Source organism: Choloepus didactylus, chromosome X (assembly GCF_015220235.1).
Source record: "Choloepus didactylus isolate mChoDid1 chromosome X, mChoDid1.pri, whole genome shotgun sequence".
NCBI classification, from domain to species: domain Eukaryota; kingdom Metazoa; phylum Chordata; class Mammalia; order Pilosa; family Megalonychidae; genus Choloepus; species Choloepus didactylus.
In genome coordinates this window covers 123,495,233-123,522,476 of record NC_051334.1, presented here as the reverse complement: position 1 = coordinate 123,522,476, position 27,244 = coordinate 123,495,233, and the positions used below count along the sequence as shown (strand labels likewise).

The window sequence follows — 27,244 nt, the reverse complement described above, 5'->3', positions numbered from 1 at the left end:
ATGGGAAAAAATTTTTGGAAACCATGTATCTGACAAAAGACTGGTATCTTGCATATATAAAGAAATCCTACAACTCAATGACAATAGTACAGTCGGCCCAATTATAAAATGGGCAAAAGATATGAAAAGACAGTTCTCTGAAGAGGAAATACAAATGGCCAAGAAACACATGAAAAAATGTTCAGCTTCACTAGCTATTAGAGAGATGCAAATTAAGACCACAATGAGATACCATCTAACACCGGTTAGAATGGCTGCCATTAAACAAACAGGAAACTACAAATGCTGGAGGGGATGTGGAGAAATTGGAACTCTTATTCACTGTTGGTGGGACTGTATAATGGTTCAGCCACTCTGGAAGTCAGTCTGGCAGTTCCTTAGAAAACTAGATATAGAGTTACCATTCGATCCGGCGATTGCACTTCTCGGTATATACCCGGAAGATCGGAAAGCAGTGACACGAACAGATATCTGCACGCCAATGTTCATAGCAGCATTATTCACAATTGCCAAAAGATGGAAACAACCCAAATGTCCTTCAACAGATGAGTGGATAAATAAAATGTGGTATATACACACGATGGAATACTACGCGGCAGTAAGAAGGAACGATCTCGTGAAACATATGACAACATGGATGAACCTTGAGGACATAATGCTAAGCGAAATAAGCCAGGCACAAAAAGAGAAATATTATATGCTACCACTAATGTGAACTTTGAAAAATGTAAAACAAATGGCTTATAATGTAGAATGTAGGGGAACTAGCAATAGAGAGCAATTAAGGAAGGGGGAACAATAATCCAAGAAGAACAGATAAGCTATTTAACGTTCTGGGGATGCCCAGGAATGACTATGGTCTGTTAATTTCTGATGGATATAGTAGGAGCAAGTTCACAGAAATGTTGCTATATTAGGTAACTTTCTTGGGGTAAAGTAGGAACATGTTGGAAGTTAAGCAGTTATCTTAGGTTAGTTGTCTTTTTCTTACTCCCTTGTTATGGTCTCTTTGAAATGTTCTTTCATTGTATGTTTGTTTTCTTTTTAACTTTTTTTCATACAGTTGATTTAAAAAAGAAGGGAAAGTTAAAAAAAAAAAAAAAAAAACAAGGAAAAAAAAAAGATGTAGTGCCCCCTTGAGGAGCCTGTGGAGAATGCAGGGGTATTCGCCTACCCCACCTCCATGGTTGCTAACATGACCACAGACATAGGGGACTGGTGGTTTGATGGGTTGGGCCCTCTACCACAGGTTTTACCCTTGGGAAGACGGTTGCTGCAAAGGAGAGGTTAGGCCTCCCTATGGTTGTGCCTAAGAGCCTCCTCCCGAATGCCTCTTTGTTGCTCAGATGTGGCCCTGTCTCTCTAGCTAAGCCAACTTGAAAGGTGAAATCACTGCCCTCCCCACTACGTGGGATCAGACACCCAGGGGAATGAATCTCCCTGGCAACGTGGAATATGACTCCCGGGGAGGAATGTAGACCTGGCATCGTGGGACGGAGAACATCTTCTTGACCAAAAGGGGGATGTGAAAGGAAATGAAATAAGCTTCAGTGGCAGAGAGAATCCAAAAGGAGTCGAGAGGTCACTCTGATGGGCACTCTTACGCACACTTTAGACAACCCTTTTTAGGTTCTAAAGAATTGGGGTAGCTGGTGGTGGATACCTGAAACTATCAAACTACAACCCAGAACCCATGAATCTCGAAGACAGTTGTATAAAAATGTAGCTTATGAGGGGTGACAAGGGGATTGGGAAAGCCATAAGGACCACACTCCACTTCGTCTAGTTTATGGATGGATGAGTAGAAAAATAGGGGAAGGAAACAAACAGACAAAGGTACCCAGTGTTCTTTTTTACTTCAATTGCTCCTTTTCACTCTAATTATTATTCTTGTTCTTCTTGTGTGTGTGCTAATGAAGGTGTCAGGGATTGATTTGGGTGATGAATGTACAACTATGTAATGGTACTGTGAACAATCGAAAGTACGATTTGTTTTGTATGACTGCGTGGTATATGAATATATCTCAATAATATGAAGATTAAAAAAAAAATGCTGCCTTGGCTCTTTTTAAGTGCAGAAATTCTCATTTTTCTGCAATGTTCAGACTCAACACAGACTCCTCGAGGATTTAGTGAGGAGTTAACCAACTGCGCACGGGAAATGAGAATTTTCGCGGTTAGAAAAACTGCAGTCTTTGGTGATTTTCCACATGGAGTAGAAATCATGAGTGACTTTTTTCTTTTAAACATAATGACTTTACTTGAACACTCGGAATAAAGTTGTAAGTTGAAATTTGAACATTTAAACACATTGAAATGTATTACAAAACTTCATTTGACCTTTTTTTCTATAAACATTTTTACTATTCTCAAGTGCAAAATAAACAGGTTAAGAACAGGATCCCCCCTTCCTACCCCATCTGACCCCCACCCCAAGCCAGAATTATAAAAGGCTACTGTCTGTAAATGAGATATAGCCCTGGAGGACCCACCAGCAGGTTATGCAATATGTGACATAGACCACCAGGGGCTGAACTGAAACCTCTAATACTTTTTTCATAGCATCATTAGCTGGAGTTAAACAAGATGTCAAAGTGAAAAGATGGGGAGGTTGACCTGATATATTTGCTTTAGTTACTTTTTGTATTAAATAAAATAAGCGCTAATTTTCAGTTTTATAATGTAAAATATATGGCTACCCAAATACATTGCTTTTCATATTTTTAATGATTGAAAATATATTTTTAATGATTACTATCTACAGCTGATTTTTAATAAATACTAAAAAAAATAAAATAAAATAAAATATAGCAATTCAAACTGTGGGTCATCTGACAGGATGCAAGAAGACTGCAGGATCATTTCTGTGACATTTTTGCCAGAAACATATAATCTGAATCTCATCGTAAGGAAACATCAGAAAAATCCACACTGGGGGACATTCTACACTACTGGCCTTCAATTTTCAAAAGCATCAAGGTCATGAAAGTCAAGGAAAGACTAAGAAATTATTCCAGACAGGAGACAATACAGACACAACAATGAAATGCAATCCATGATTCAGAAATGGATCCTTTTCTTTCAAAGGGCACTGAGACAAGTGGCAAGACTTAAAAGGTCTGAGGATTAAATAATAGAATGTATTAACATTAATTTTCTGATTATGATGGTTATACTGTAGTTGTGTAGAATGTCCTTGTTTGTAGGAAATACATACCAAAGTAATTAGCAGTGATGGGCATCACACTGGCAATTTATTCTTTCAAATGTTTCAGGGGGAAAAAGCCCTTTGTATTAAAACTTGCAAATTTTTCTCTAATTTTAAGATGTATGTTTTCAAAAAGTGAATAAAAAATAAATAGAAAAGGTGAAAAGCCTTAGGCAAACCTTATTTCTCCATGAATATCTATAAATCAAGGTTTACAATTATTAAAATATAGTTTGATGGCACCATAACAATTTTAATAGTTCTAAACATGACAACCGACATAGCAGTAATATATCAAAATGATGGATACCTAAATCTTTATAGTTATATAGTGATAACTTACAAATAAATACATCTTACAAATGAATCTTACAAATACATCTTACAAATGACTCTTACAAATACATCTTACAAATGAATCCATCTTACATGTATTTATCTTACAAATAAATACATCTACTGAAATATTAACGATAACTTGTTTAAACAGCTGGAATTTTGGCTATGTAAAACTCAATAATGCTGGTTTTCATTTGCAAAATCCATTTAAAAGTTTCAGATGCTGAGAAACATAGTTTGAAGTAATTTATGTAAATTTTTTTCATACATACATGATACAAAAAATATTTTCCTTTAGTATTTTCACATATCGTACAACAGGAAACCATTAGAATATTATGTAAACAGCCTAGTAAATAAATTCTTATTATGTATCTTTCAGATCATATACTTTTTCTTTAAAATCTCTACATATTCTTGTGATGTTTTTAAATTAGATCTTGATTTTGATTTGACTAATCAGTAGATCCTAGAGAAACTCTATAGGATCAAGGTTCAAAATCAGCAGCAGCTAGAAAGGAAAAGAATTAAATCTTTAATCTAAAATACTTAATAGTTAAAACTAAGTAGAAGTCAGTAAAGAAAGTCAAGAACTTTATTAGTGTTAGTAAGAATGAAAAATGTTTGTACAGCTACAGTTCAAAATACAATTACTGTTACGTATAATTTGCCCATATTTACACATTAAATTGTCACTGTGACTAAATATCGGGGCTTCTGATTTTCTTATTCTTTGTTTATTTATTCAACAACCTTTTGCTATGGTATTTTGACAAGCACTGGATTATAAGATGAAAATGACAAAGTCTACCCCTCCACAATTGTGTACTATAACCTTAAAAACCAGATGAACAGGCCACTTTCATACAAAGTCACATATATAACAGGTACAAAAAGAGTACTATTGGAACACATGGGAGGAACATCTATCCCAATTTTGTGTCAGTATCACAGGCCTTTTAGTGCAGGTGACGTGTAAGTTGCTACCCTAAGGATAAGTAAAAATTATGTCAGGAAGAAGCCTTCTGGAGTTATATAAGTAGTGTAGTTTGGTTACATGCCAGAGCAAAGGGAGAGAGTAGGTATAAGTGGGCAAGCGATAGCACTGAATAACTTAGCAAGAACCCTATCGATTTTGAGTGTTTTTATTCCATGCTAAGGAATCTAGAATTATCCTGAGGGCAAAAGGAAGGCAATGACAAAGTGAATGACTGGAGATTTAAAATGTCCCTAGTCAAGTGACAGCTATTTGAATAGAAATTGCTTGACTAAGTGTCACGAGATTAGTCTGGTTTTTTTTGGCCTTCTATTGCTACTACAGTAAAGAGAAGTGGCTAATGCTTTCCTTCTGTTTCCTTGAGAAGAGTTTCAGTGGGCAGGCTGACAGTTCCCTAGGTATGGCAGAAGTGAAGGCAGGCTATAGCCAGAAATAAAAAGGGATACGTAGACTTTCTGAGATGTTTAAAAGATATGGAAACATGATGATTAAATGAAGAATAATTATATTCTTCATTATGAATGTTTATGCTTTAATGTCTTTCATTAGATGTATATAAGAAAAAAATATTTAACATTGCATCTAATATCCAAACTATAAAAAGGGATGGCATTTACTATTTATAGTTTATTTCAGAAATCAATGCTATCTAAATTTAATTAGTAAATTTTATCAACATACCTTTCCGTATTTCTCTAGTTATATTTCTTTCCAACTCCTGCTGCAGCTGTAATTAAGTCAAATATTATTTATGATGTTTAAGTTAAATGAGAGAGACAATATAGTAAGAATGGCACATATCTTATGAAATGTGGCCTTTAAATACTACTTTTTAGAGACTAGACTTAACTTGGGGATTGCTTAAAGAGAAAAATAATCACATAAATTAAATAAAACAAGTTTTACTCATTTTAAGTTTAGATAATAGGGTGAGATATATATATATCTATAATGTTATTAGATTAATCTGATAAGCAGTACAATTAATCATTGGGCTACTGAATAAACATCATTTCAGAAGGGCAATATTTGATCTTAATGGTACAAAAGAAGGTTGAACAATTCAAGTCATGTTTAGCACTGAATGCATTATTTTACAGTTCTTAGTAAACTCTGTTCTTTATAAAAAGTTGAAACCAGTTTTTTACTTTTATGGGATTTTTCCTTAAACTCAGGGACAGGGGGAAATGGGGTATTGATGCTTAAAAGGTACAAAGATTCTGTTTTGGGTCATGAAAAAATCTTGGTAATGGATGGTGGTGATGGTAGCACAACACTGAACGCAATTAATATCAACAGTGTATTAAAAATTGTTGAAATGGGAATTTTTATGTAATATATATATAGTGGATATATATCTCTATAATAAAAATAAATAAAGCAAACTTTCCAGTCTGTACTTTTAGAAAAATAAAGTATATTCTATGCGATTTTTCAGCACAGAATCATAAATACAGAAAATGAAGAAAGTGGTACTGTGTCTTAATATCATGCGAAAATTCTAATGGCAAAAAAATTAAGTAAACATATTATACTACCTATATCATGATTGAAACATTCTTTATTCATATGAACACAAAGAGTACAGAAAATTTGCTTGAAGGAAGGATAAATTTAGGTTAGAGATAGTTTTCAAACTTAGTTTCTTTGATTTATGACTTTCTAGAATTGGGAACAAGAAAACAATGTATAACTCTAATTGTAACTTTGTTTTCCTTTACAGAAATTAGGACCAATTTTTTGAAACAACTGATTGTAATTATAGTTACATTTACCTACTTAATTATGAAATGTGTAGGAATATTTCAAACTATATTGCAGTGTTCCCATCTAACAGAGTCTAAAACAGTATACTGATGTCTTAGTTTGCCACGCTGCCATGACAAATACCACAGTCTGTCCTCATATGTCAAAAGACATATGAATGAAATATATTCATTTCATCACAACATCCCAAAAGCCTTAAGTTACATTTTAGCAACACCTCTATGGATAAAGTCTCATCAAAATCCGTGATGGGTGTGGTCCTTCTGGGGCCAAAAGTTCTTCTCTGTGGACCTGTGTAACTTTGAAAACAACTTATCCGCTTCCCAGACAATGGTGGGTCAGGCATAGGATAGATATTCCCATTCCAGAAGGGAGAAACTAGAAGGAAAACAGGGGTCAGAGGCCCCAAGCAAGTCTGAAACGCAGCAGTGCAAACTCCAGCAGATTCTCAAGTCCGAGAGTCACCTCTGGATTGGTGCTTGTCCTCTGTGCCTGCTGGAGCGGCAGCACCACACTTTCCCAGCGCTGGGGCAGAGACCAGGGTCTTCCTGAGTTGGGGACAGGCTCCCCCTGAATGCAAGGGCCTGGGCCCCACCCTCTCTGAGCACTGGGGAGACAGCCACACTCTTCCTGAACATTAGGGTGGAGCCCCCCACCTCCCCTCCAAGCACCGTGGATGGACCTTCTCTCTTGGCTCAAGGAGGTCTCTGGTCCAGCCCTAAGCTTCCAAGGTTGTGCCTTCCATCCAATATCGGAACAAAATTTTGCCATGTTCATTCAACAATTATTTATTGACAGGCTATGGTTAAATTGATATTTTTAGATTAAAATCTGGTATCAAACAAGTTTGCCCATTTAAACCACTGCAATTGAATATCTAACAGTAAAAAGATGAATGTTTCAAGGAAATTACACTTAGTGTGTAAATATGAAATACACGTACTTTGCTACAGAGAAAAGAACTGTGCTCATCAAGGAGCTGAAGAATTAAGTAACAAAGCCATATGTATATTTAAAGAACTCACAGTAAAGTGAAAAGATAAATGAAAGGAGAAGAATTGGAAGAAGAAGAATATCTTTCAAAGGATAAAATGACTACTAAGCATTTCTCTAAGTAGATAAAATGAAGTGGCATTATATAGAGCATATAACTGAAATAAGAAACAAGTTTATTAAAACCCAGTCATTACCTTATGTTATGATAGTTTGATTAGAGTTAAAATTCAGAACAGACAGGCATTGTCTTGGTGATGCAAAAGGGGGGTCTATTTTTAGTTGGGAAGAAGTGTGACTCAATATTCTGCTGAGATACAATGTTCTGTCATGTAAAAAGTTAAAGTCTTCTGGCTATTAATTGTTTTAGCTTTGATGTATTTGTATAATCACCTTTAGAAAAAGTCACTATATTGAATGGACACTTGACAATAGAGAAATTACTCAAATAAATCATTAGAAATTATTTTAAAGTGTCAGTAATGCACCAAAAATCCAAAATCAATGTAAATTTAGTCTTCCCATTTAAGCAGATTTAAACATATCCCAGGCAACTCCTGTGTGCTAAGCATTGCATGAGGCATTGGATATGAACAAACATATCAGAAAAGTCTTGAATATAAAAAAATTTTAAGCTAGAGAAATTTTTCTTTTATAAAATTGTCTGGAATAAATTTTAAAGTTTTCAGTTCTTAGAAAAGAATTCTATGTTCTATAAAATCTAACTGGTGATCTATCTGTTCAGGCTAGTTTTAATTTTTATATCTTATAATAATATAGAATTGGATAAGGATAAAACTGTAAATTACTTCTGTTGTATAGGACAAAGCATCCCAGAATTAAACTAGAATGAGAAATCTGAAACTAAAAATTAGGAAAATATATATGGACTCATCAGCACTACAATGATGTCAAGTGGCAAGACTAACCTTCATGTCATGGTGAGAGATATAATAAATATTATGAATGTCAGGGAAACTTCAACAACGAGTACAACCGAAATCACAGACTAGAGAAATAATTGATCACAATTGTTTTCTTTAAAATTAGGAGAAAACAAAAAAGCTGGGCATGACAGAAATCACAGTAGGAATAATCCAAAATGTTGAAACCTTACAACTAAAGGCGATTTATAAACAATTTTAACAATATGCTAATTTTAATGCAATTTTATTGAGGTATATTCACACAGCATAGAATATTAATGCTACTTTTAACATTTTATTTTCTAGTGCCATAGCTAAAAACCTCTAGAAGTCTGTTGTTTTGTAATGCCCCATCCAAAACCCATATCTTTCTATCATGTCAGACAATATGTTACCTCTTCTCATAATGTTAATTTATGTTTTCCTGGTGGAAATAATTAAATTCTGAGCAACTCTAGAAGGCACCTTCTTGCAGTAACTCTGAGAATTCTGTGGATAACAACCCTTCCATGGCATCACACAGCGATTATGAAGACACCAAGAACACACCATTGTATTTTGACAGAGTAGTGCTTTTTAATTTCTCTTATTAAATCTAGCATGATCTGGCAAGCCAGTGCCCTACAAGGGGACCATGTATGCCTTGGACTACTACATTAAGTTTAAAATAAATTATTTCCAACCTATCTAGAAATACTAAAAAGTGAAACTACTTGCCCCCCAAAAAATTAAGGGGAAAAAAATCCTCAAATACCTTCTCTTTCATTGCTTCTGCATTTACATACTCTTTCAAACAATACATCACCTGATTTTTTGGTGAGAATTAATGAGAGCATTTTAAGTTTGCATCATGCTTAACAATTAAAAAAAAAAGTATTTGACGTTCATTTTCTTATCTGTACCCAATAATCCAATGTTATGACTTTGAAGTACTTAGACCCTGAACCCTCTCATTTTTTTCAGAAAAGTAAAATGAAATTAAGCTAACTAAATGATGAAAACATATCAGGCAGCTAGGATCTTGCATTTACTTACTAAAATAGTCAATTTATTCATTTTTAAGATATTTGGCAGCAAGGCTAAGACACCTTCCTAGTGTAGAGAAAAGTAGCATAGGGTGCAGAAGAATTCTTTGATTTGTAATGACATGAAGCCAAAAAAAAAAGTCTAGGTTTCATTTAACAATGGCCTATGTTACTCTTCCCTAGAGTAGAAGATCATGAAAATACTATCAAAATAATAAGCTGATATACATTGAAATAGATATTTTAATAACTATTTACTATTTTCCTTGCTATTAAAATATTCTTCATATCACTGCCTTCTTATAGCCATCAATCATTCAAGTGATGGCAAGATGTAGAACTATAAGTGAATTTCATTCTTAAAACTCAAACATTTGCTTGATTTAACTGTTTTAAAAATATGGTGTAATTGCCTGGGCAATAGACACACTTTATAAAAATTGAGATAAAAATGCTGTAAGTAAAATGGCAATTAAGGATTTACTTTCATGTAAAAAATGACAAAAATTTTAACTTAAAAATAAAAATTCATATACTTAGTGTCACACATTTATTTAATTAAAAGGATTTATCTGGGATTCCTTTAAATAATAAGCACCCACATGTGTTTAAATATTTGGATGCCAATAATTCACTTGTGCTTAGGGTAGAAAAGTTCAGATGGTACAGGACAACTTTAAAAAGGTTATGAACAACAACCAACCTGAAATCAACAAGAAAGAAAATCAAGACATCTCCAAGTATTGGTTATTAAGCAATACTTTTCAAAATCTAAATACAGCTTTTCAAGAAATTTAAAATCTGTCGGTTTAGTTACATTTATTAAATAAAGTTAACAATGGCTATCTCTTGAAAATGAGACACTCAGGGTCTTGAAAAAGAACTGTAAATTTTCTATATCCTTTCTTTGTAAACACAAATAATTATGAACTTAAGGTGCTCGAGTAATTAAGAAGCACAGTATTTCACCATATTTGAAACTTGAATTATGTCAGAAACCGGAAACCCAAGGAAAAAGATATCAGAAGTAACCTCGGTGAAGAAGGTCTCCATGCTGTTACTTGAAGGCCGTGGGATTGAGGAAGGAATTACTACGTTTTCTCTTGGAATAAGATTTCTATTGAGCACTGAATGATTATTAAGATATCCAGCACATGATGGCTCCAGGACCGGCGTCACGGTAAGAGGGCTGACTAAGTATCTGTTCCGTAGTTTCTCCATGAGTAATTTGGTGTTGTTCTCTGCTAGCTGCTCCTTAGTCCTGTGATGATTATAAAAGACAAATGCATAGGATTTCATTTTGCCTTAAATGATGCCTCAATGATGTACACTTTTAAAGTTGCACCACAGTAAGTAGAATTGCTCATTAAACAGTGATGTAACACTGAAATGTGACGGAGCATACCTACTACATACAATTACGGTTTTAAAATTGTTTAGCAAAGTACACATTCTAGGGGGTTCCTAACCAACAAATACTTCAAGTAAAGGCTGGAAGGGAAAGAAAAGGCTCTCAGTGTTGTCAATGGCCACCTTCTGGAATGGCTCCACTGACAAGAGTCTCGATGCCAATAGAAACACTTGTACTGAGGAAACTGGTTTAGAGATCAGGAAAACCATATTTTCAAGCATTTGTTCAAACCACCCTTGTTCATTTCACTCACTACCCTACAGAAATTAAGCACGAGGCACTGTGGAATAATACAGAGTTACACAACCTCTGGGGGAGAATAATAAGCTGAGGTCTTGATCCAAAAGAACTAAAACATCTCCATACCTTTTTATCAAGGCACTGGAGGTGAGACTTGCCCTTCCTGTCTTCCACACAGTCCTAAGGCTGAATTACACTTTCCTTGGCCCTACGTTCATCTTTTCCCTACTTCACAGATGGGCCTTTATGGAGAGGGGAAAAGCAGTAAAGGACGGCTGGTCTAAGCGCACTCTCTAGTGACCACACGAAAGCTCGCACTCAAGAAAAGCTCATTTACCAAGTGCCAGAATGTGCCAAGAATAGTAGTAGTACTTGACCCTTTCTCTGGGTTTAAGCTATCTTTCAAAAAATAGTTCAACTCTAAATAAATAAACAAACAAACTCATTAATATTTCTATTTAGGAGAGTGCTGAGAAGCAATAACATAACAACATCATTGTCAAAATCATAAAGCTTCAAAAACACTGTTTCAAATCAAAACCACGAGATAGAATTTCAAACCCATTGAAATGGCTACTATTAAAAAAATGGAAAATAACAAGTATGGGGACGGATGTGGAAAAATAGGAACACTCATTCATTGTTGGTGGGAATGTAAAATGGTGCAGCCACTGTGGAAGACAGTTTGGCAGTTCCTCAGAAAGTTAAGTGTAGTATTACCATATGACCTGGCAATCCCACTATTAACTCCAAAAGAATTAAAAGCAGACTTGAACAGATATTTGCACACTGATGTCCATAGTGGCATTATTCAAAATTGCCAAAAGATGGAAGCAACCCAAGTGTCGATCAACTGATGAATGGATAAACAAAATGTGTGTGTGTGTGTGTGTGTGTGTGTGTGTGTATAATGGAATGCTATTCAGCCATAAAAAGGGATGAAGTTCAAATAATGCAACAATATGGATGAACCTTGAAGACATCACGTTGAGTGAAATAAGTCAGACACCAAAGGACAGATAATTGTATGCTCTCACTGATAAGAAATAATTGGAATAAACAAATTCATAGTCAAACTAGAATACAGGTTACCAGGGGGTGGGTGGGGGTAGGGAATGGGACATAAATGCTTAATTGGTACAGTTTCTGTTTTGGGTGATAGAAAAGTTTTGGTAATGGATGGTAGTGACAGTAGCACAAAATTGTGAATTGTACATTTGAATGCGGTTAAAAGGGAAAATGTTAGGTTGTATATATGCTATTAGAATAAATTTTAAAAACACCACAGGACTGTACAACACAAATAGTGAACCCTAATATAAACTATGGACAATAGTTAATAGTGTAATTATAATTATATTGATTCATCAATCATAACAAAGGAGCCACAATAGTGTTAAGTATTAATAATAGGGAAAACTGTGTAAGAGTGGGATATAGGGAAACTATTTTCTGTATGATTTTTCTGTAAACCTACAACATCTCTCATTAAAAATACAAAAAAATACCGCCAATGTTCATAGCAGCATTATTCACAATTGCCAAGAGATGGAAACAACCCAAATGTCCTTCAACAGATGAGTGGATAAATAAAATGTGGTATATACACACGATGGAATACTACGCGGCAGTAAGAAGGAACGATCTCGTGAAACATATGACAACATGGATGAACCTTGAAGACATAATGCTGAGCGAAATAAGCCAGGCACAAAAAGAGAAATATTATATGCTACCACTAATATGAACTTTGAAAAATGTAAAACAAATGGTTTATAATGTAGAATGTAGGGGAACTAGCAATAGAGAGCAATTAAGGAAGGGGGAACAATAATCCAAGAAGAACAGATAAGCTATTTAACGTTCTGGGGATGCCCAGAAATGACTATGGTCTGTTAATTTCTGATGGATATAGTAGGAGCAAGTTCACAGAAATGTTGCTATATTAGGTAACTTTCTTGGGGTAAAGTAGGAACATGTTGGAAGTTAAGAAGTTATCTTAGGTTAGTTGTCTTTTTCTTACTCCCTTGTTATGGTCTCTTTGAAATGTTCTTTTATTGTATGTCTGTTTTCTTTTTAACTTTTTTTTTCATACAGTTGATTTAAAAAAGAAGGGAAAGTTAAAAAAAAAAAAAAAAAGAAAAACAAGGAAAAAAAAAGATGTAGTGCCCCCTTGAGGAGCCTGTGGAGAATGCAGGGGTATTCGCCTACCCCACCTCCATGGTTGCTAACATGACCACAGACATAGGGGACTGGTGGTTTGATGGGTTGAGCCCTCTACCACAGGTTTTACCCTTGGGAAGACGGTTGCTGAAAGGAGAGGCTAGGCCTCCCTATGGTTGTGCCTAAGAGCCTCCTCCCGAATGCCTCTTTGTTGCTCAGATGTGGCCCTGTCTCTCTAGCTAAGCCAACTTGAAAGGTGAAATCACTGCCCTCCCCACTACGTGGGATCAGACACCCAGGGGAGTGAATCTCCCTGGCAACGTGGAATACGACTCCCGGGGAGGAATGTAGACCTGGCATCGTGGGACGGAGAACATCTTCTTGACCAAAAGGGGGATGTGAAAGGAAATGAAATAAGCTTCAGTGGCAGAGAGATTCCAAAAGGAGCCGAGAGGTCACTCTGGTGGGCACTCTTATACACACTTTAGACAACCCTTTTTAGGTTCTAAAGAATTGGGGTAGCTGGTGGTGGATACCTGAAACTATCAAACTACAACCCAGAACCCATGAATCTCGAAGACAGTTGTATAAAAATGTAGCTTATGAGGGGTGACAATGGGATTGGGAAAGCCATAAGGACCACACTCCACTTTGTCTAGTTTATGGATGGATGAGTAGAAAAATAGGGGAAGGAAACAAACAGACAAAGGTACCCAGTGTTCTTTTTTTTTTTTTTTATACTTACTTTAAATATTTTATTTTAACTTAAAGCATATTTATAAACATTCATTCACCAATTTTTTGATGTAAGACAAGGTTGTTTTTGAGTATGAATCCATTGATTGTAGCCCTGCTTTGTCTTTTCTTGAACAAACCATCTTCACAATGTAATGTTTGTGATTTCCAGTTTTGATTTCTTTAAAGTAGAGCAAGAACTTCAACACACCTGGGAAGAAACCTGTGTGTAGAATTTTTAAATTATTTACTCAATCTTTCATAGTTGTTTTGCCCACATTTATTTCATGGCAATCTTTTCTGTCTGTTTTTTGACTTTAAAAAGTAGCCTTCCTTGTGTCTTTCTTTTTTTTTTTTTTTTTTAATCATTTTATTGAGATATATTCACATACCACGCAGTCATACAAAACAAATCGTACTTTCGATTGTTTACAGTACCATTACATAGTTGTACATTCATCACCTAAATTAATCCCTGACACCTTCATTAGCACACACACAAAAATAACAAGAATAATAATTAGAGTGAAAAAGAGCAATTGAAGTAAAAAAGAACACTGGGTACCTTTGTCTATTTGTTTCCTTCCCCTATTTTTCTACTCATCCATCCATAAACTAGACAAAGTGGAGTGTGGTCCTTATGGCTTTCCCAATCCCATTGTCACCCCTCATAAGCTACATTTTTATACATCTGTCTTCGAGATTCATGGGTTCTGGGTTGTAGTTTGATAGTTTCAGGTATCCACCACCAGCTACCCCAATTCTTTAGAACCTAAAAAGGGTTGTCTAAAGTGTGTATAAGAGTGCCCACCAGAGTGACCTCTCGGCTCGTTTTGGAATCTCTCTGCCACTGAAGCTTATTTCATTTCCTTTCAAATCCCCCTTTTGGTCAAGAAGATGTTCTCCGTCCCACGATGCCGGGTCTACATTCCTCCCCGGGAGTCATATTCCACGTTGCCAGGGAGATTCACTCCCCTGGGTGTCTGATCCCACGTAGGGGGGAGGGCAGTGATTTCACCTTTCAAGTTGGCTTAGCCAGAGAGAGAGGGCCACATCTGAGCAACAAAGAGGCATTCAGGAGGAGACTCTTAGGCACAAATATAGGGAGGCCTAGCCTCTCCTTTGCAGCAACCGTCTTCCCAAGGGTAAAACTTATGGTAGAGGGCTCAACCCATCAAACCACCAGTCCCCTATGTCTGTGGTCATGTTAGCAACCATGGAGGTGGGGTAGGCGAATACCCCTGCATTCTCCACAGGCTCCTCAAGGGGGCACTACATCATTTTTTTTTCCGTGTTTTTCTTTCTTTCTTTTTTTTTTTTTTTAACTTTCCCTTCTTTTTTAAATCAACTGTATGAAAAAAAAAGTTAAAAAGAAAACAAACATACAATAAAAGAACATTTCAAAGAGCCCATAACAAGGGAGTAAGAAAAAGACAACTAACCTAAGATAACTGCTTAACTTCCAACATGTTCTTACTTTACCCCAAGAAAGTTACATAATATAGCAACCTTTCTGTGAACTTGTTCCTACTATATCCATCAGAAATTAACAGACCATAATCATTTCTGGGCATCCCCAGAACGTTAAAAAGTTTATCTGTTCTTCTTGGATTATTGTTCCCCCTTCCTTAATTACTCTCTACTGCTAGCTCCCCTACATTCTACATTATAAACCATTTGTTTTACATTTTTGAAAGTTCACATTAGTGGTAGCATATAATATTTCTCTTTTTGTGCCTGGCTTATTTCACTCAGCATTATGTCTTCAAGGTTCATCCATGTTGTCATATGTTTCACGAGATCGTTCCTTCTTACTGCCGCGTAGTATTCCATCGTGTGTATATAGCACATTTTATTTATCCACTCATCTGTTGAAGGACATTTGGGTTGTTTCCATCTCTTGGCAATTGTGAATAATGCTGCTATGAACATTGGCGTGCAGATATCTGTTCGTGTCACTGCTTTCCGATCTTCCGGGTATATACCGAGAAGTGCAATCGCCGGATCGAATGGTAGCTCTATATCTAGTTTTCTAAGGAACTGCCAGACTGACTTCCAGAGTGGCTGAACCATTATACAGTCCCACCAACAGTGAATAAGAGTTCCAATTTCTCCACATCCCCTCCAGCATTTGTAGTTTCCTGTTTGTTTAATGGCAGCCATTCTAACCGGTGTTAAATGGTATCTCATTGTGGTCTTAATTTGCATCTCTCTAATAGCTAGTGAAGCTGAACATTTTTTCATGTGTTTCTTGGCCATTTGTATTTCCTCTTCAGACAACAGTCTTTTCATATCTTTTGCCCGTTTTATAATTGGGCTGTCTGTACTATTGTCATTGAGTTGTAGGATTTCTTTGTATATGCAAGATATCAGTCTTTTGTCAGATACATGGTTTCCAAAAATTTTTTCCCATTGAGTTGGCTGCCTCTTTACCTTTTTGAGAAATTCCTTTGAGGTGCAGAAACTTCTAAGCTTGAGGAGTTCCCATTTATCTATTTTCTCTTTTGTTGCTTGTGCTTTGGGTGTAAAGTCTAGGAAGTGGCCGCCTAATACAAGGTCTTGAAGATGTTTTCCTACATTATCTTCTAGGAGTTTTATGGTACTTTCTTTTATATTGAGATCTTTGGTCCATTTTGAGTTAATTTTTGTGTAGGGGGTGAGGTAGGGGTCCTCTTTCATTCTTTTGGATATGGATATCCAACTCTCCCAGCCCCATTTGTTGAAAAGACCATTATGACTCAGTTCAGTGACTTTGGGGGCCTTATCAAAGATCAGTCGGCCATAGATCTGAGGGTCTATCTCTGAATTCTCAATTCGATTCCATTGATCTATATGTCTATCTTTGTGCCAGTACCATGCTGTTTTGGCAACTGTGGCTTTATAATAAGCTTCAAAGTCAGGGAGTGTAAGTCCTCCCACTTCGTTTTTCTTTTTTAGAGTGTCTTTAGCAATTCGAGGCATCTTCCCTTTCCAAATAAATTTGATAACTAGCTTTTCCAAGTCTGCAAAGTAGGTTGTTGGAATTTTGATTGGGATTGCATTGAATCTGTAGATGAGTTTGGGTAGAATTGACATCTTAATGACATTTAGCCTTCCTATCCATGAACATGGAATATTTTTCCATCTTTTAAGGTCCCCTTCTATTTCTTTTAGTAGAGTTATGTAGTTTTCTTTGTATAGGTCTTTTACATCTTTGGTTAAGTTTATTCCTAGGTACTTGATTTTTTTAGTTGCTATTGAAAATGGTATCTTTTTCTTGAGTGTCTCTTCAGTTTGTTCATTTCTAGCATATAGAAACATTACTGACTTATGTGCATTAATCTTGTATCCCGCTACTTTGCTAAATTTGTTTATTAGCTCTAGTAGCTGTATAGTCGATTTCTCAGGGTTTTCTAGATATAAGATCATATCGTCTGCAAACAATGACAGTTTTACTTCTTCTTTTCCAATTTGGATGCCTTTTATTTCTTTGTCTTGCCGGATTGCCCTGGCTAGCACTTCCAGCACAATGTTGAATAACAGTGGTGACAGCGGGCATCCTTGTCTTGTTCCTGATCTTAGAGGGAAGGCTTTCAGTCTCTCACCATTGAGTACTATGCTGGCTGTGGGTTTTTCATATATGCTCTTTATCATGTTGAGGAAGTTTCCTTCAATTCCTACCTTTTGAAGTGTTTTTATCAAAAAGGGATGTTGGATTTTGTCAAATGCTTTTTCAGCATCTATTGAGATGATCAATTGATTTTTCCCTTTCGAGTTTTTAATGTGTTGTAATACATTGATTGTTTTTCTTATGTTGAACCATCCTTGCATGCCTGGAATGAACCCCACTTGGTCATGGTGTATGATTTTTTTAATGTGTCTTTGGATTCGAATTGGAAGTATTTTGTTGAGGATTTTTGCATCTATATTCATTAGGGAGATTGGCCGGTAGTTTGCCTTTTTTGTAGCATCTTTGCCTGGTTTTGGTATTAGATTGATGTTAGCTTCATAAAATGAGTTAGGTAGTGTTCCATTTTCTTCAATGTTTTGAAAGAGTTTGAGTAAGATTGGTGTCAGTTCTTTCTGGAAACTTTGGTAGAATTCCCCTGTGAAGCCATCTGGCCCTGGGCATTTATTTGTGGGAAGCTTTTTGATGACTGATTGGATCTCTTTGCTTGTGATGGGTTGGTTGAGGTCTTCTATTTCTTCTCTGGTCAGTCTAGGTTGTTCATATGTTTCCAGGAAATTGTCCATTTCTTCTACATTGTCCAGTTTATTGCCATACAGTTGTTCATAATATCCTCTTATAATTTTTTTAATTTCTTCAGGATCTGCAGTTATGTCACCTTTTTCATTCATTATTTTGTTTATATGGGTCTTCTCTCTTTTTGATTTTGTCAGTCTAGCTAGGGGCTTGTCAATCTTGTTGATCTTCTCAAAGAACCAACTTTTGGTGATATTTATCCTCTCTATTGTTTTTTTGTTCTCTATGTCATTTATTTCTGCTTTAATCCTTGTTATTTCTTTTCTTCTACTTGGTTTAGGATTGGTTTGCTGTTCATTTTCTAGCTTCTTCAGTTGATCCATTAGTTCTTTGATTTTGGCTCTTTCTTCCTTTTTAATATATGCGTTTAGTGCTATAAATTTCCCCCTTAGCACTGCTTTTGCTGCATCCCATAGGTTTTGGTATGTTGTGTTCTCATTTTTGTTCGTCTCTATATATTTAGCAATTTCGCTTGCTATTTCTTCTTTAACCCACTGATTGTTTAGGAGTGTGTTGTTTAACCTCCAGGTATTTGTGAATTTTCTAAGTCTCTGATGGTTATTGACTTCTAATTGTATTCCATTGTGGTCAGAGAATGTGCTTTGAATAATTTCAATCTTTTTAAATTTATTGAGGCTTGTTTTATGTCCCAGCATATGATCTATTCTGGAGAAAGTTCCGTGAGCACTAGAAAAGTATGTGTATCCTGGTGATTTGGGATGTAATGTCCTGTAGATGTCTGTTAAATCTAATTCATTTATCAGATTGTTTAGGTTTTCAATTTCCTTATTGGTCTTCTGTCTGGTTGATCTATCTATAGGAGAGAGTGATGTGTTGAAGTCTCCCACAATTATTGTGGAAACATCAATTGCTTCCTTTAGTTTTGCCAGTGTTTCTCTCATGTATTTTGTGGCACCTTGATTGGGTGCATAGACATTTACGATTGTTATTTCTTCTTGCTGAATTGCCCCTTTTATTAGTATGTAGTGGCCTTCTTTGTCTCTCAAAACATCCCTGCATTTGAAGTCTATTTTATCTGAGATTAATATTGCTACACCTGCTTTCTTTTGGCTGTAGCTTGCATGAAATATTTTTTTCCATCCTTTCACTTTCAGTTTCTTTGTGTCCCTATGTCTAAGATGAGTCTCTTGTATGCAACATATTGATGGTTCATTTTTTTTGATCCATTCTGTGAATCTATATCTTTTAATTGGGGAGTTTAATCCATTTACATTCAACGTTATAACCGTGAAGGCATTTCTTGAGTCAGCCATCTTATCCTTTGGTTTATGTTTGCCATATTTTTCCCCTCTCTCTATTAATATCCTTTATTGTACCCATACCGAATCTCTTTAGTACTGAACCTTTCTCCAAGTCTCTCTGTCCTGTCTTTGTTTCTCTGTCTGTAGGGCTCCCTTTAGTATCTCCAGTAGGGCAGGTCTCTTGTTAGCAAATTCTCTCAGCATTTGTTTGTCTGTGAAAAATTTAAGCTCTCCCTCAAATTTGAAGGAGAGCTTTGCTGGATAAAGTATTCTTGGCTGGAAATTTTTCTCACTCAGAATTTTAAATATATCGTGCCACTGCCTTCTCGCCTCCATGGTGGCTGCTGAGTAGTCACTACTTAGTCTTATGCTGTTTCCTTTGTATGTGGTGAATTGCTTTTCTCTTGCTGCTTTCAGAACTTCCTCCTTCTCTTCTGTGTTTGACAGTGTGATCAGTATATGTCTTGGAGTGGGTTTATTTGGATTTATTCTATTTGGAGTTCGCTGAGCATTTATGATTTGTGTATTTATGTTGTTTAGAAGATTTGGGAAGTTTTCCCCAACAATTTCTTTGAATACTCTTCCTAGACCTTTACCCTTTTCCTCCCCTTCTGGGACACCAATGAGTCTTATATTTGGACGTTTCATATTATCTATCATATCCCTGAGGTCCATTTTGATTTTTTCAATTTTTTTCCCCATTCTTTCTTTTATGCTTTCATTTTCCATTCTGTCATCTTCCAGGTCACTGATTCGTTGTTCAACTTCCTCTAGTCTTGTACTATGAGTGTCCAGAATCTTTTTAATTTGGTCAACAGTTTCTTTAATTTCCATAAGATCATCCATTTTTTTATTTAGTCTTGCAATGTCTTCTTTATGCTCTTCTAGAGTCTTCTTGATTTCCTTTGTCTCCCGTACTATGGTCTCATTGTTCATCTTTAGTTCTTTGAGTAGGTGCTCTAGGTGCTGTGTCTCTTCTGGTCTTTTGATTTGGGTGCTTGGGCTTGGGTTATCCATATCGTCTGGTTTTTTCATATGCTTTATAATTTTCTGTTGTTTTTGGCCTCGTGGCATTTGCTGAACTTGATAGGGTTCTTTTAGGGTTTGTAGACCTATTGAAGTCCTTATCTCTAATTTATCAGATCTACAGCTTCGTGGAGTACACTTTCTCTAACTAACCAGCAGGTGGCGTCCACGAGCCACCTGTTCTCCACAAGCCAGTTCTCCCCTGCTTAGCCTTTTTGGTGAGTGGGGGAGTGAGTCTTGTGGGGCCCAATTGGTGTACCAAGCTTGCGTGTGTAGTTGGTGTTGCCTGCCCTGTATGTGGGGCGTGTTTCTGGGCAGTCGGGGAGGGGGGGGTGGCCCTAAGAATCAAATCTCCCTGGTGATCCTAGGGTTTTAAAGCTGGTGCAATAGTCTAATCCTTCAGTTCAGTCCTGCCACAGTTTGTCTCTGCCACTGACCCACAAGTCCTTGGTATTGGCGTATGGCTCCTGAGACTTGCAAGTGGGCCCCTCTTCCAGGCTGTGCACCCCGGGTCCTCTGTTGAGGGATGACTGTGCTCTGTCACAGGTGAGTGCCGTCCCCCCAGGGCAGTTCTGGGCTGCTGGGCTGTGTAGGGAGGCTCCCAGTCTGCTCAAATGATGGCTGAATGGGGCTTTGTTAATTCACACTGCTCCACCTTCCCAACTCTGGGACAATCAGCTGAGGTTTCAGGGAAGGCTAATGTCCACGCCCAGTTTTGTGGTGTGTGCCTGATATTTGAAGCCCTTCCGTCACACTGGGTTGTCTGGGGCAGCTCTGGGCTATGGGGCTGGCGATGGGCAGGAGTGTTTCCTGTCCACCAGGATGGTGGCTGTGAGTGGACACCCCTGTTTTCTTGGGAAGTTGTGGTGTTTAGTGAATTTTCTCATCCACTGAATTATTGCCTTTTGTCTCAGAGCTCCCTTAGTTCTGCTCTTGACTTGATGTGCCCAAATTGAAAGTCTTTGAAGCTTTCTGTATTGGGCTTCTTAGATTAATTGTTTTAGAAAAAGAAAAAAGGATTAAAAAAAAAAAAAAAAAAGGGTCCTCCTCAGAGATCTAATGGGTTATTGAAATGCTAAGAGACAAAGCAACCAGGGCCATTAAGGAAAGGTCCACAGGGCAGAGAGATCAGCTTTTCTTCGGGATTTGCATATGCGCCTTAGGGCCTGAGCTCCGCCCTTCCCCTTTCTGTGTTCACCAGAACTCTAAAACTCCTCTGCTTTTATTTTGGAGTTTTTCGTGTTGTTTTTTTTTTTCTATGCCTGTCTCCTCTCTGCTGGGCTGGCTGCTCACAGATTCTCTGGTGTCTGGTCTCTGTCTATCTATGGTTGGAGTCTGGATCAGTAGAATGAGTTTCCGATAAGAGCAGCCACTGCAGTTCTCCCTTCTCCTTCCCGGAGCTGACAGCCCCTCCTCCCACGGGACTGAGCCTGGCAGGGAGGGGCGCGGGTCCCCTGGCCACAAAAACTTACAGATTTAGCTGATCTCAGCAGTTCGACATTTTCATGAGTGTTGTATGAAGTATGCCCAAAGACAGATTGCTCTGTGGTGTCCAGTCCACGCAGTTCCTGGCTTTCTACCTACTTTCCTGGAGGAGTAACTAAAACATACAGCTCACCAGTCTTCCATCTTGCCCCGCCTCCCCACCCAGTGTTCTTTTTTACTTCAATTGCTCTTTTTCACTCTAATTATTATTCTTGTTATTTTTGTGTGTGTGCTAATGAAGGTGTCAGGGATTGATTTGGGTGATGAATGTACCACTATGTAATGGTACTGTAAACAATCGAATGTACGATTTGTTTTGTATGACTGCGTGGTATGTGAATATATCTCAATAAAATGAAGATTAAAAAAAAAAATACAAAAAAATACTTTTGCTTTAATACTGGTATACCAGGCTCACTATATGAGAATACTAAGGAAAAAAATAATAAAGCCATGTAAAACCAAAAAAAAGGGCGGGGGGGGGAGATACAAACTATCCTAGACTAACATTTTAAAGGTAATTCACTTACTCACATAATTTCCCCAAATTATACTGTCAAACTAGTTTTTACTTCCTACTAATCTCATAAACCTAGCTCACTAAAAAGTATACTTTAGAGGCAAATTAATGAGCTAAATTTATTTTCTATGATTCTCTGTTTTGACTTACTCGTTTAGTTTCTTTGACAATAATGTTGTAACTTTTAGTTATTCTAGATACAGGTGCTTGTATCTTTCCAGCTCTGATTTATTAGAATCTTCTTGGAAAATTTTCATTTTGGAAAGTTCAGATTCTAAATCTTTTATTCTGAGTTCCATCTGCTGTCTCATTGAAGTGTTATTATTCTCCCTTAACTGCTCTAACTTTTCTTGAGACGCTGCTTGTACCTAAAGCAAATTAAAAGAATACATAATAAAAGTAATTATAACCTGAATAATTATAGTGTATTCTTTTCTTCTAGTCTTTTTAATCAATGATTGAGAAAGCATTTTTAAATATGTGAGAAAAGCTGAAGTTTAAAATATTCACATTAATGTCAGCTGAATTAAATGTGAACTATAAAAAAAGTTGAATCATTCTGATATTGGTGCTTATGTAATCTGATAACTCAAAGAAAAATAAAATCAATTTAAAATTGTAAAAATTGAGCAATATAGCTTAAGAGGAACCCAAAAGTATAGTACAATTTTTAAATCGTAATTTTTTCTTCTCCCCCTAATGGTCTTGTTTTATGCCAACTGGTCTTAATAATCAAGTGATTCTCTGAGAATCTTTATTCCCAAAGACCAATTTAGTGATAATGGTGGAAACTGAAATATTTAAAGTGAGACATAAGTGCCACCTTCCTTCTAGAAATCTATAAAACAAATTGCTGTAAGGGAAGCAGAGGAAATATACGCAAGGTATAAATCCAAAATATAATTTACAATGGCACAAATCAAAGCACATCACAAACAAGTAAATTAACCTGTAAAAATAGATTGACTTCTTTTAATTTTTCTTCTATTTCTTGTCTGGCTCTTTCTTCAATCTCCCGTTTATATTGTTCTACTCGACCAAGTTCTAGCATATTCATTTCTACATGACTTCTGAGGTTTACTACTACTTGTTCCAACTTCTTTTTTTTCTTCTCCAGTTTTTCACATTTCTTTTGTATTGCTCTCATAGACAACAACTCCTGTTGAAGATCTTGATTTTTTGCATCCAGATGTAGGCATTTTGAAGATGAAGTTTCAAGTTTTGCTGTAAGATCATCAGTCTGCATGAATAAAATAATACAACTTGGTAATGAAAGAAGTAGGCTGAGAACAGTCTAACTCACACCAACATCAAACTTGAAATATATTCAACTGCAATAAAATGTTATCTGTACTGTGGTAGATTCTGAGAGCAAGGACGCTTGAATTACTCAGAAAATCAAGAACAAGGTTAAAAACACAAGGAATCACAAAATTAAATTCTTTACCCTCATCATCTTTGCCACACAACTTTTGTACTTGATCTTATACTGTCTTTCATTTTTTTTAATGATTGTTTCATATGTTTTTCCTTCTTAAAATGACTATAAGTCACCTTCAGGCAGAAAGTTTCTTAGTACTCCCTTCCACAACTCAATGTCCCATAACTTCTAACAATGTTTTAAGTATAAAAGGTACTCCCATCATACTGAGTTATTTGGATCTGAGCCAATAAATGGCTCTCAGAATAAGACTTGGAAAATAAAACTCTAATTAATGAATCTTGTACAATATGGATCCTAATGCTATAATGCAAATGTTTTCCGTTAATTTGAATAGCATTCCAAAGAAAAATGATTCTCAGAGTTAAGGAGCAATCACATTTCCCAGTATAAAACTTAAGTGAGATGATCCAGACTTTTTTTTTAACTAGGAAATGTCTTAATTCAATAGCACTATGTAGTAATCCTTGGTACTTTCCACAGAATAAGGATGCATACTAAACAACAACAATAAAACTTGCTGGAATTTCAGTTGTATTGAGTTGGGAAGAATCACTTCCCTTTAGATGTAATAATTATTTGACAAGAAAAGGTAAGTGGATTTGGTGGTTTTAAAATCTACAAATTCTTTGACAATTCTCTCATGAAAAGGGAAAAACTAATTTCCTCCCATTGGATATAGACTGGCTTTAGGAACTAGCTTCTAACAAATAAAATGTGGTGAAACTGCTGTATGACTTCCAAAATTAGGCAAAAAATGTAATTCCACCTGACTCTCTCTCTCTCAGGAAACCTGCCCTTAGAAATGAGCCACCAAGCTGTGAGGAAGCCGGGGCCACATGGGGAGTCCTCCCCTCATTGAGCCAGCTGCTGGCCCCAGCCAAGGTCCCAGACAAAAGCCAGCACTGACTGCCAGACATGTGAGCGAACCAGCCTTTAGAGGATTCCAGACCCAAGTCTTCAAGTCAACACATATGGTGCCAAGCAGGTAAGAAATGAGCTGGCTAAATTGCACCTTCATGAACAAAATAAACGTGGTGGCCTTAAGCCACTGTTTTTTTCTTAATTCAATTTTATTGAGATATATTCACATACCATGCAGTCATACAAAGTGTACAGTACCATCATATAGTTGTGCGTTCATCACCAAAATTAATTTTTGAAAATTTTCATTACCACACACAAAAATAATAAGAATAAAAATTAAAGTGAAAAAGAATAATTAAAGTGGAAAAAAAACACTGAGTGCCTTTTTTTTTTTTTGCCCCCATTTTTCTACTCATCCATCCATACACTGCCCAAAGGGGAGTGTGGTCCATATGGCTTTCCCAATCACATTGTCACCCCTCATTAGCTACATTTTTATACAAACGTCTTCAAGATTCAAGGGATCTGGGTTGTAGTTTGATAGTTTCAGGTACTTACTGCTAGCTATTCCAATTCATTAGAACCTAAAAAGGGTTGTCTATACTGTGCATGAGAGTGCCCACCAGAGTGAACTCCCGGCTCCTTTTGGGAATCTCTCTGCCACTGAAGCTTATTTCATTTCATTTCACATCCCCCTTTTGGTCAAGATGTTCTCCATCCCACGATGCCAGGTCTAGATTCCTCCCCGGGAGTCATATTCCACATTACCAGGGAGATTTAATCCCCTGGGTGTCAGATCCCAGGTAGGGGGGAGGGTAGTGAGTTCACCTGCCAAGTGAGCCACTAAGTTTTGAAGTGGTTTATTATGCAGCAGTAAATAACTGACACATTGATACTAAACATGGGGTGCTGCCATTAAAAAAACAAAACCCCTAAAACATCTAGGAGTGGCTTTGGAACCAGGAGGTAGGGAGAAGCTGAAAGCACTCAGAGAAGAGTATGATTGAAAACCACAGTAGTCAAAACAGCATGGTGTTGGCACAAAGATAGACATACTGATCTATGGAGTCAAATTGAGAATTCAGAAATAGACCCCCAGATCTACTGTCGACTGATCTTTGATAAGGTACTGAAAACCACTGAACTGGAACATAACATTCTCTTCAACATATGGGGCTGGGAGAACTGGATATCCATATCCAAAAAAATGAAAGAGGACCCCTACACCTCACACCCTATACAAAAATTAACTCCTCAAAGTGGATCAAAGACCTCAATTTAAGAAACAGTACCATAAACCTCCTAGAAGATAATATACAGAAACATCTTCAAGATCTTGTATTAGGAGGTTGCTTCTTAGACCTTATACCCAAAGCACAAGCAATGAAAGAAAAAATAGATAAATGGGAACTCCTCAAAATTAAAAGCTTCTGTACATCAAAGGAATTTGTCAAAAAGGTGAAGAGGCAGCCAACTCAATGGGAAAAAATATTTGGAAACCATGTATCTGACAAAAGACTGATATCTTGCATATATAAAGAAATCCTACAACTCAACAATAGTACAAAGAGCCCAATTATAAAAGGGCAAAAGATATGAAAAGACATTTCTCTGAAGAAAAAATACAAATGGGTAAAAAAAAAAAAAAACACATGAAAAAATGTTCATCTTCACTAGCTATTAGGGAGATGCAAATTAAGACCACAATGAGATATCATCTCACACCAATTAAAATCGCTGCCATTAAACAAACAGCAAACTACAAATGCTGTAGAGGATGTGGAGAAATTGGAACTCTTATTCATTGTTGGTGGGACTGTATAGTGATACAGCCACTCTGGAAGACAGTCTAGCGGTTCCTTAGAAAACTAGATATAGAGTTACCCTTTGATCCAGCAATTTCACTTCTTGGTATATACGCAAAAGATCTGAAAGCAGTGACACGAACAAATATTTGCACACCAATGTTCATAGTGGCATTATTCACGATTGCCAAGAGATGGAAACAATCCAAATGTCCTTCAACAGATGAGTGGATAAACAAAATGTGGTATATACACACGATGGACTACTACACGACAGTAAGAAGGAATGAGGTTGTGAAACATATGACAACATGGATGAACCTTGAAGACATGATGCTGAGTGAAATAAGCCAGGCACAAAATGAGATACTGTACATTACCACTAAGGTGAACTCTGTGAAAAATGTAAAATAAATGTTTTGTATTCTAGAATGTAGGGTACCTAGAGATAGACAGCAATGAGTGACGGGGAAATGATAATCTAACAAGAACAGATAAGTTATGGAGGGTAATCTTAATGTTATGGGAATGCTCAGGAACGACTATGGTTTGTTAATTTTTTAAGGGTATGATAGGAACATGTTGGAAGCAATGTAGTTATTTTAGGTTATGTGTTTTTCTTATTCCTTTGTTTTGTTTGAAATTTTTTTTTGTTTTTTAATGTCTCAATAAGGTTTAAAAAAAGAGTAAAAAATAATAAAAGAGAAATATCTCTACAAAAAAAGAGAGAGAAATGGAGCAGCACCAACACTACTTGCTAGCTTGGAAAGGAACCAAGGCAACACACACAC

General features: G+C 36.5%; 1 protein-coding gene across 4 annotated transcripts in view; it reads right to left on the bottom strand.

Annotated features, from left to right (window-relative positions):
• The window catches only part of LOC119523043 (ankyrin repeat domain-containing protein 26-like), a 65,664-nt gene that overhangs the window by 30,265 nt on the left and 8,155 nt on the right, over positions 1 to 27,244 (bottom strand). The window contains exons 5-8 of one of the 4 annotated variants that reach the window (XM_037821796.1): positions 23,290 to 23,580; positions 22,491 to 22,708; positions 10,288 to 10,516; positions 5,257 to 5,271 (exon numbers count right to left, since the gene is read on the bottom strand). In XM_037821796.1, the coding sequence (XP_037677724.1) occupies positions 22,529 to 22,708; positions 23,290 to 23,580 (471 nt within the window). In that variant the 3' untranslated portion in view covers positions 5,257 to 5,271; positions 10,288 to 10,516; positions 22,491 to 22,528. Of the gene's footprint in view, positions 1 to 5,256; positions 5,272 to 10,287; positions 10,517 to 22,490; positions 22,709 to 23,101; positions 23,179 to 23,232; positions 23,581 to 27,244 lie in introns of those variants that run through there. The other 3 variants (XM_037821797.1, XM_037821799.1, XM_037821798.1) reach the window with 3 other exon arrangements.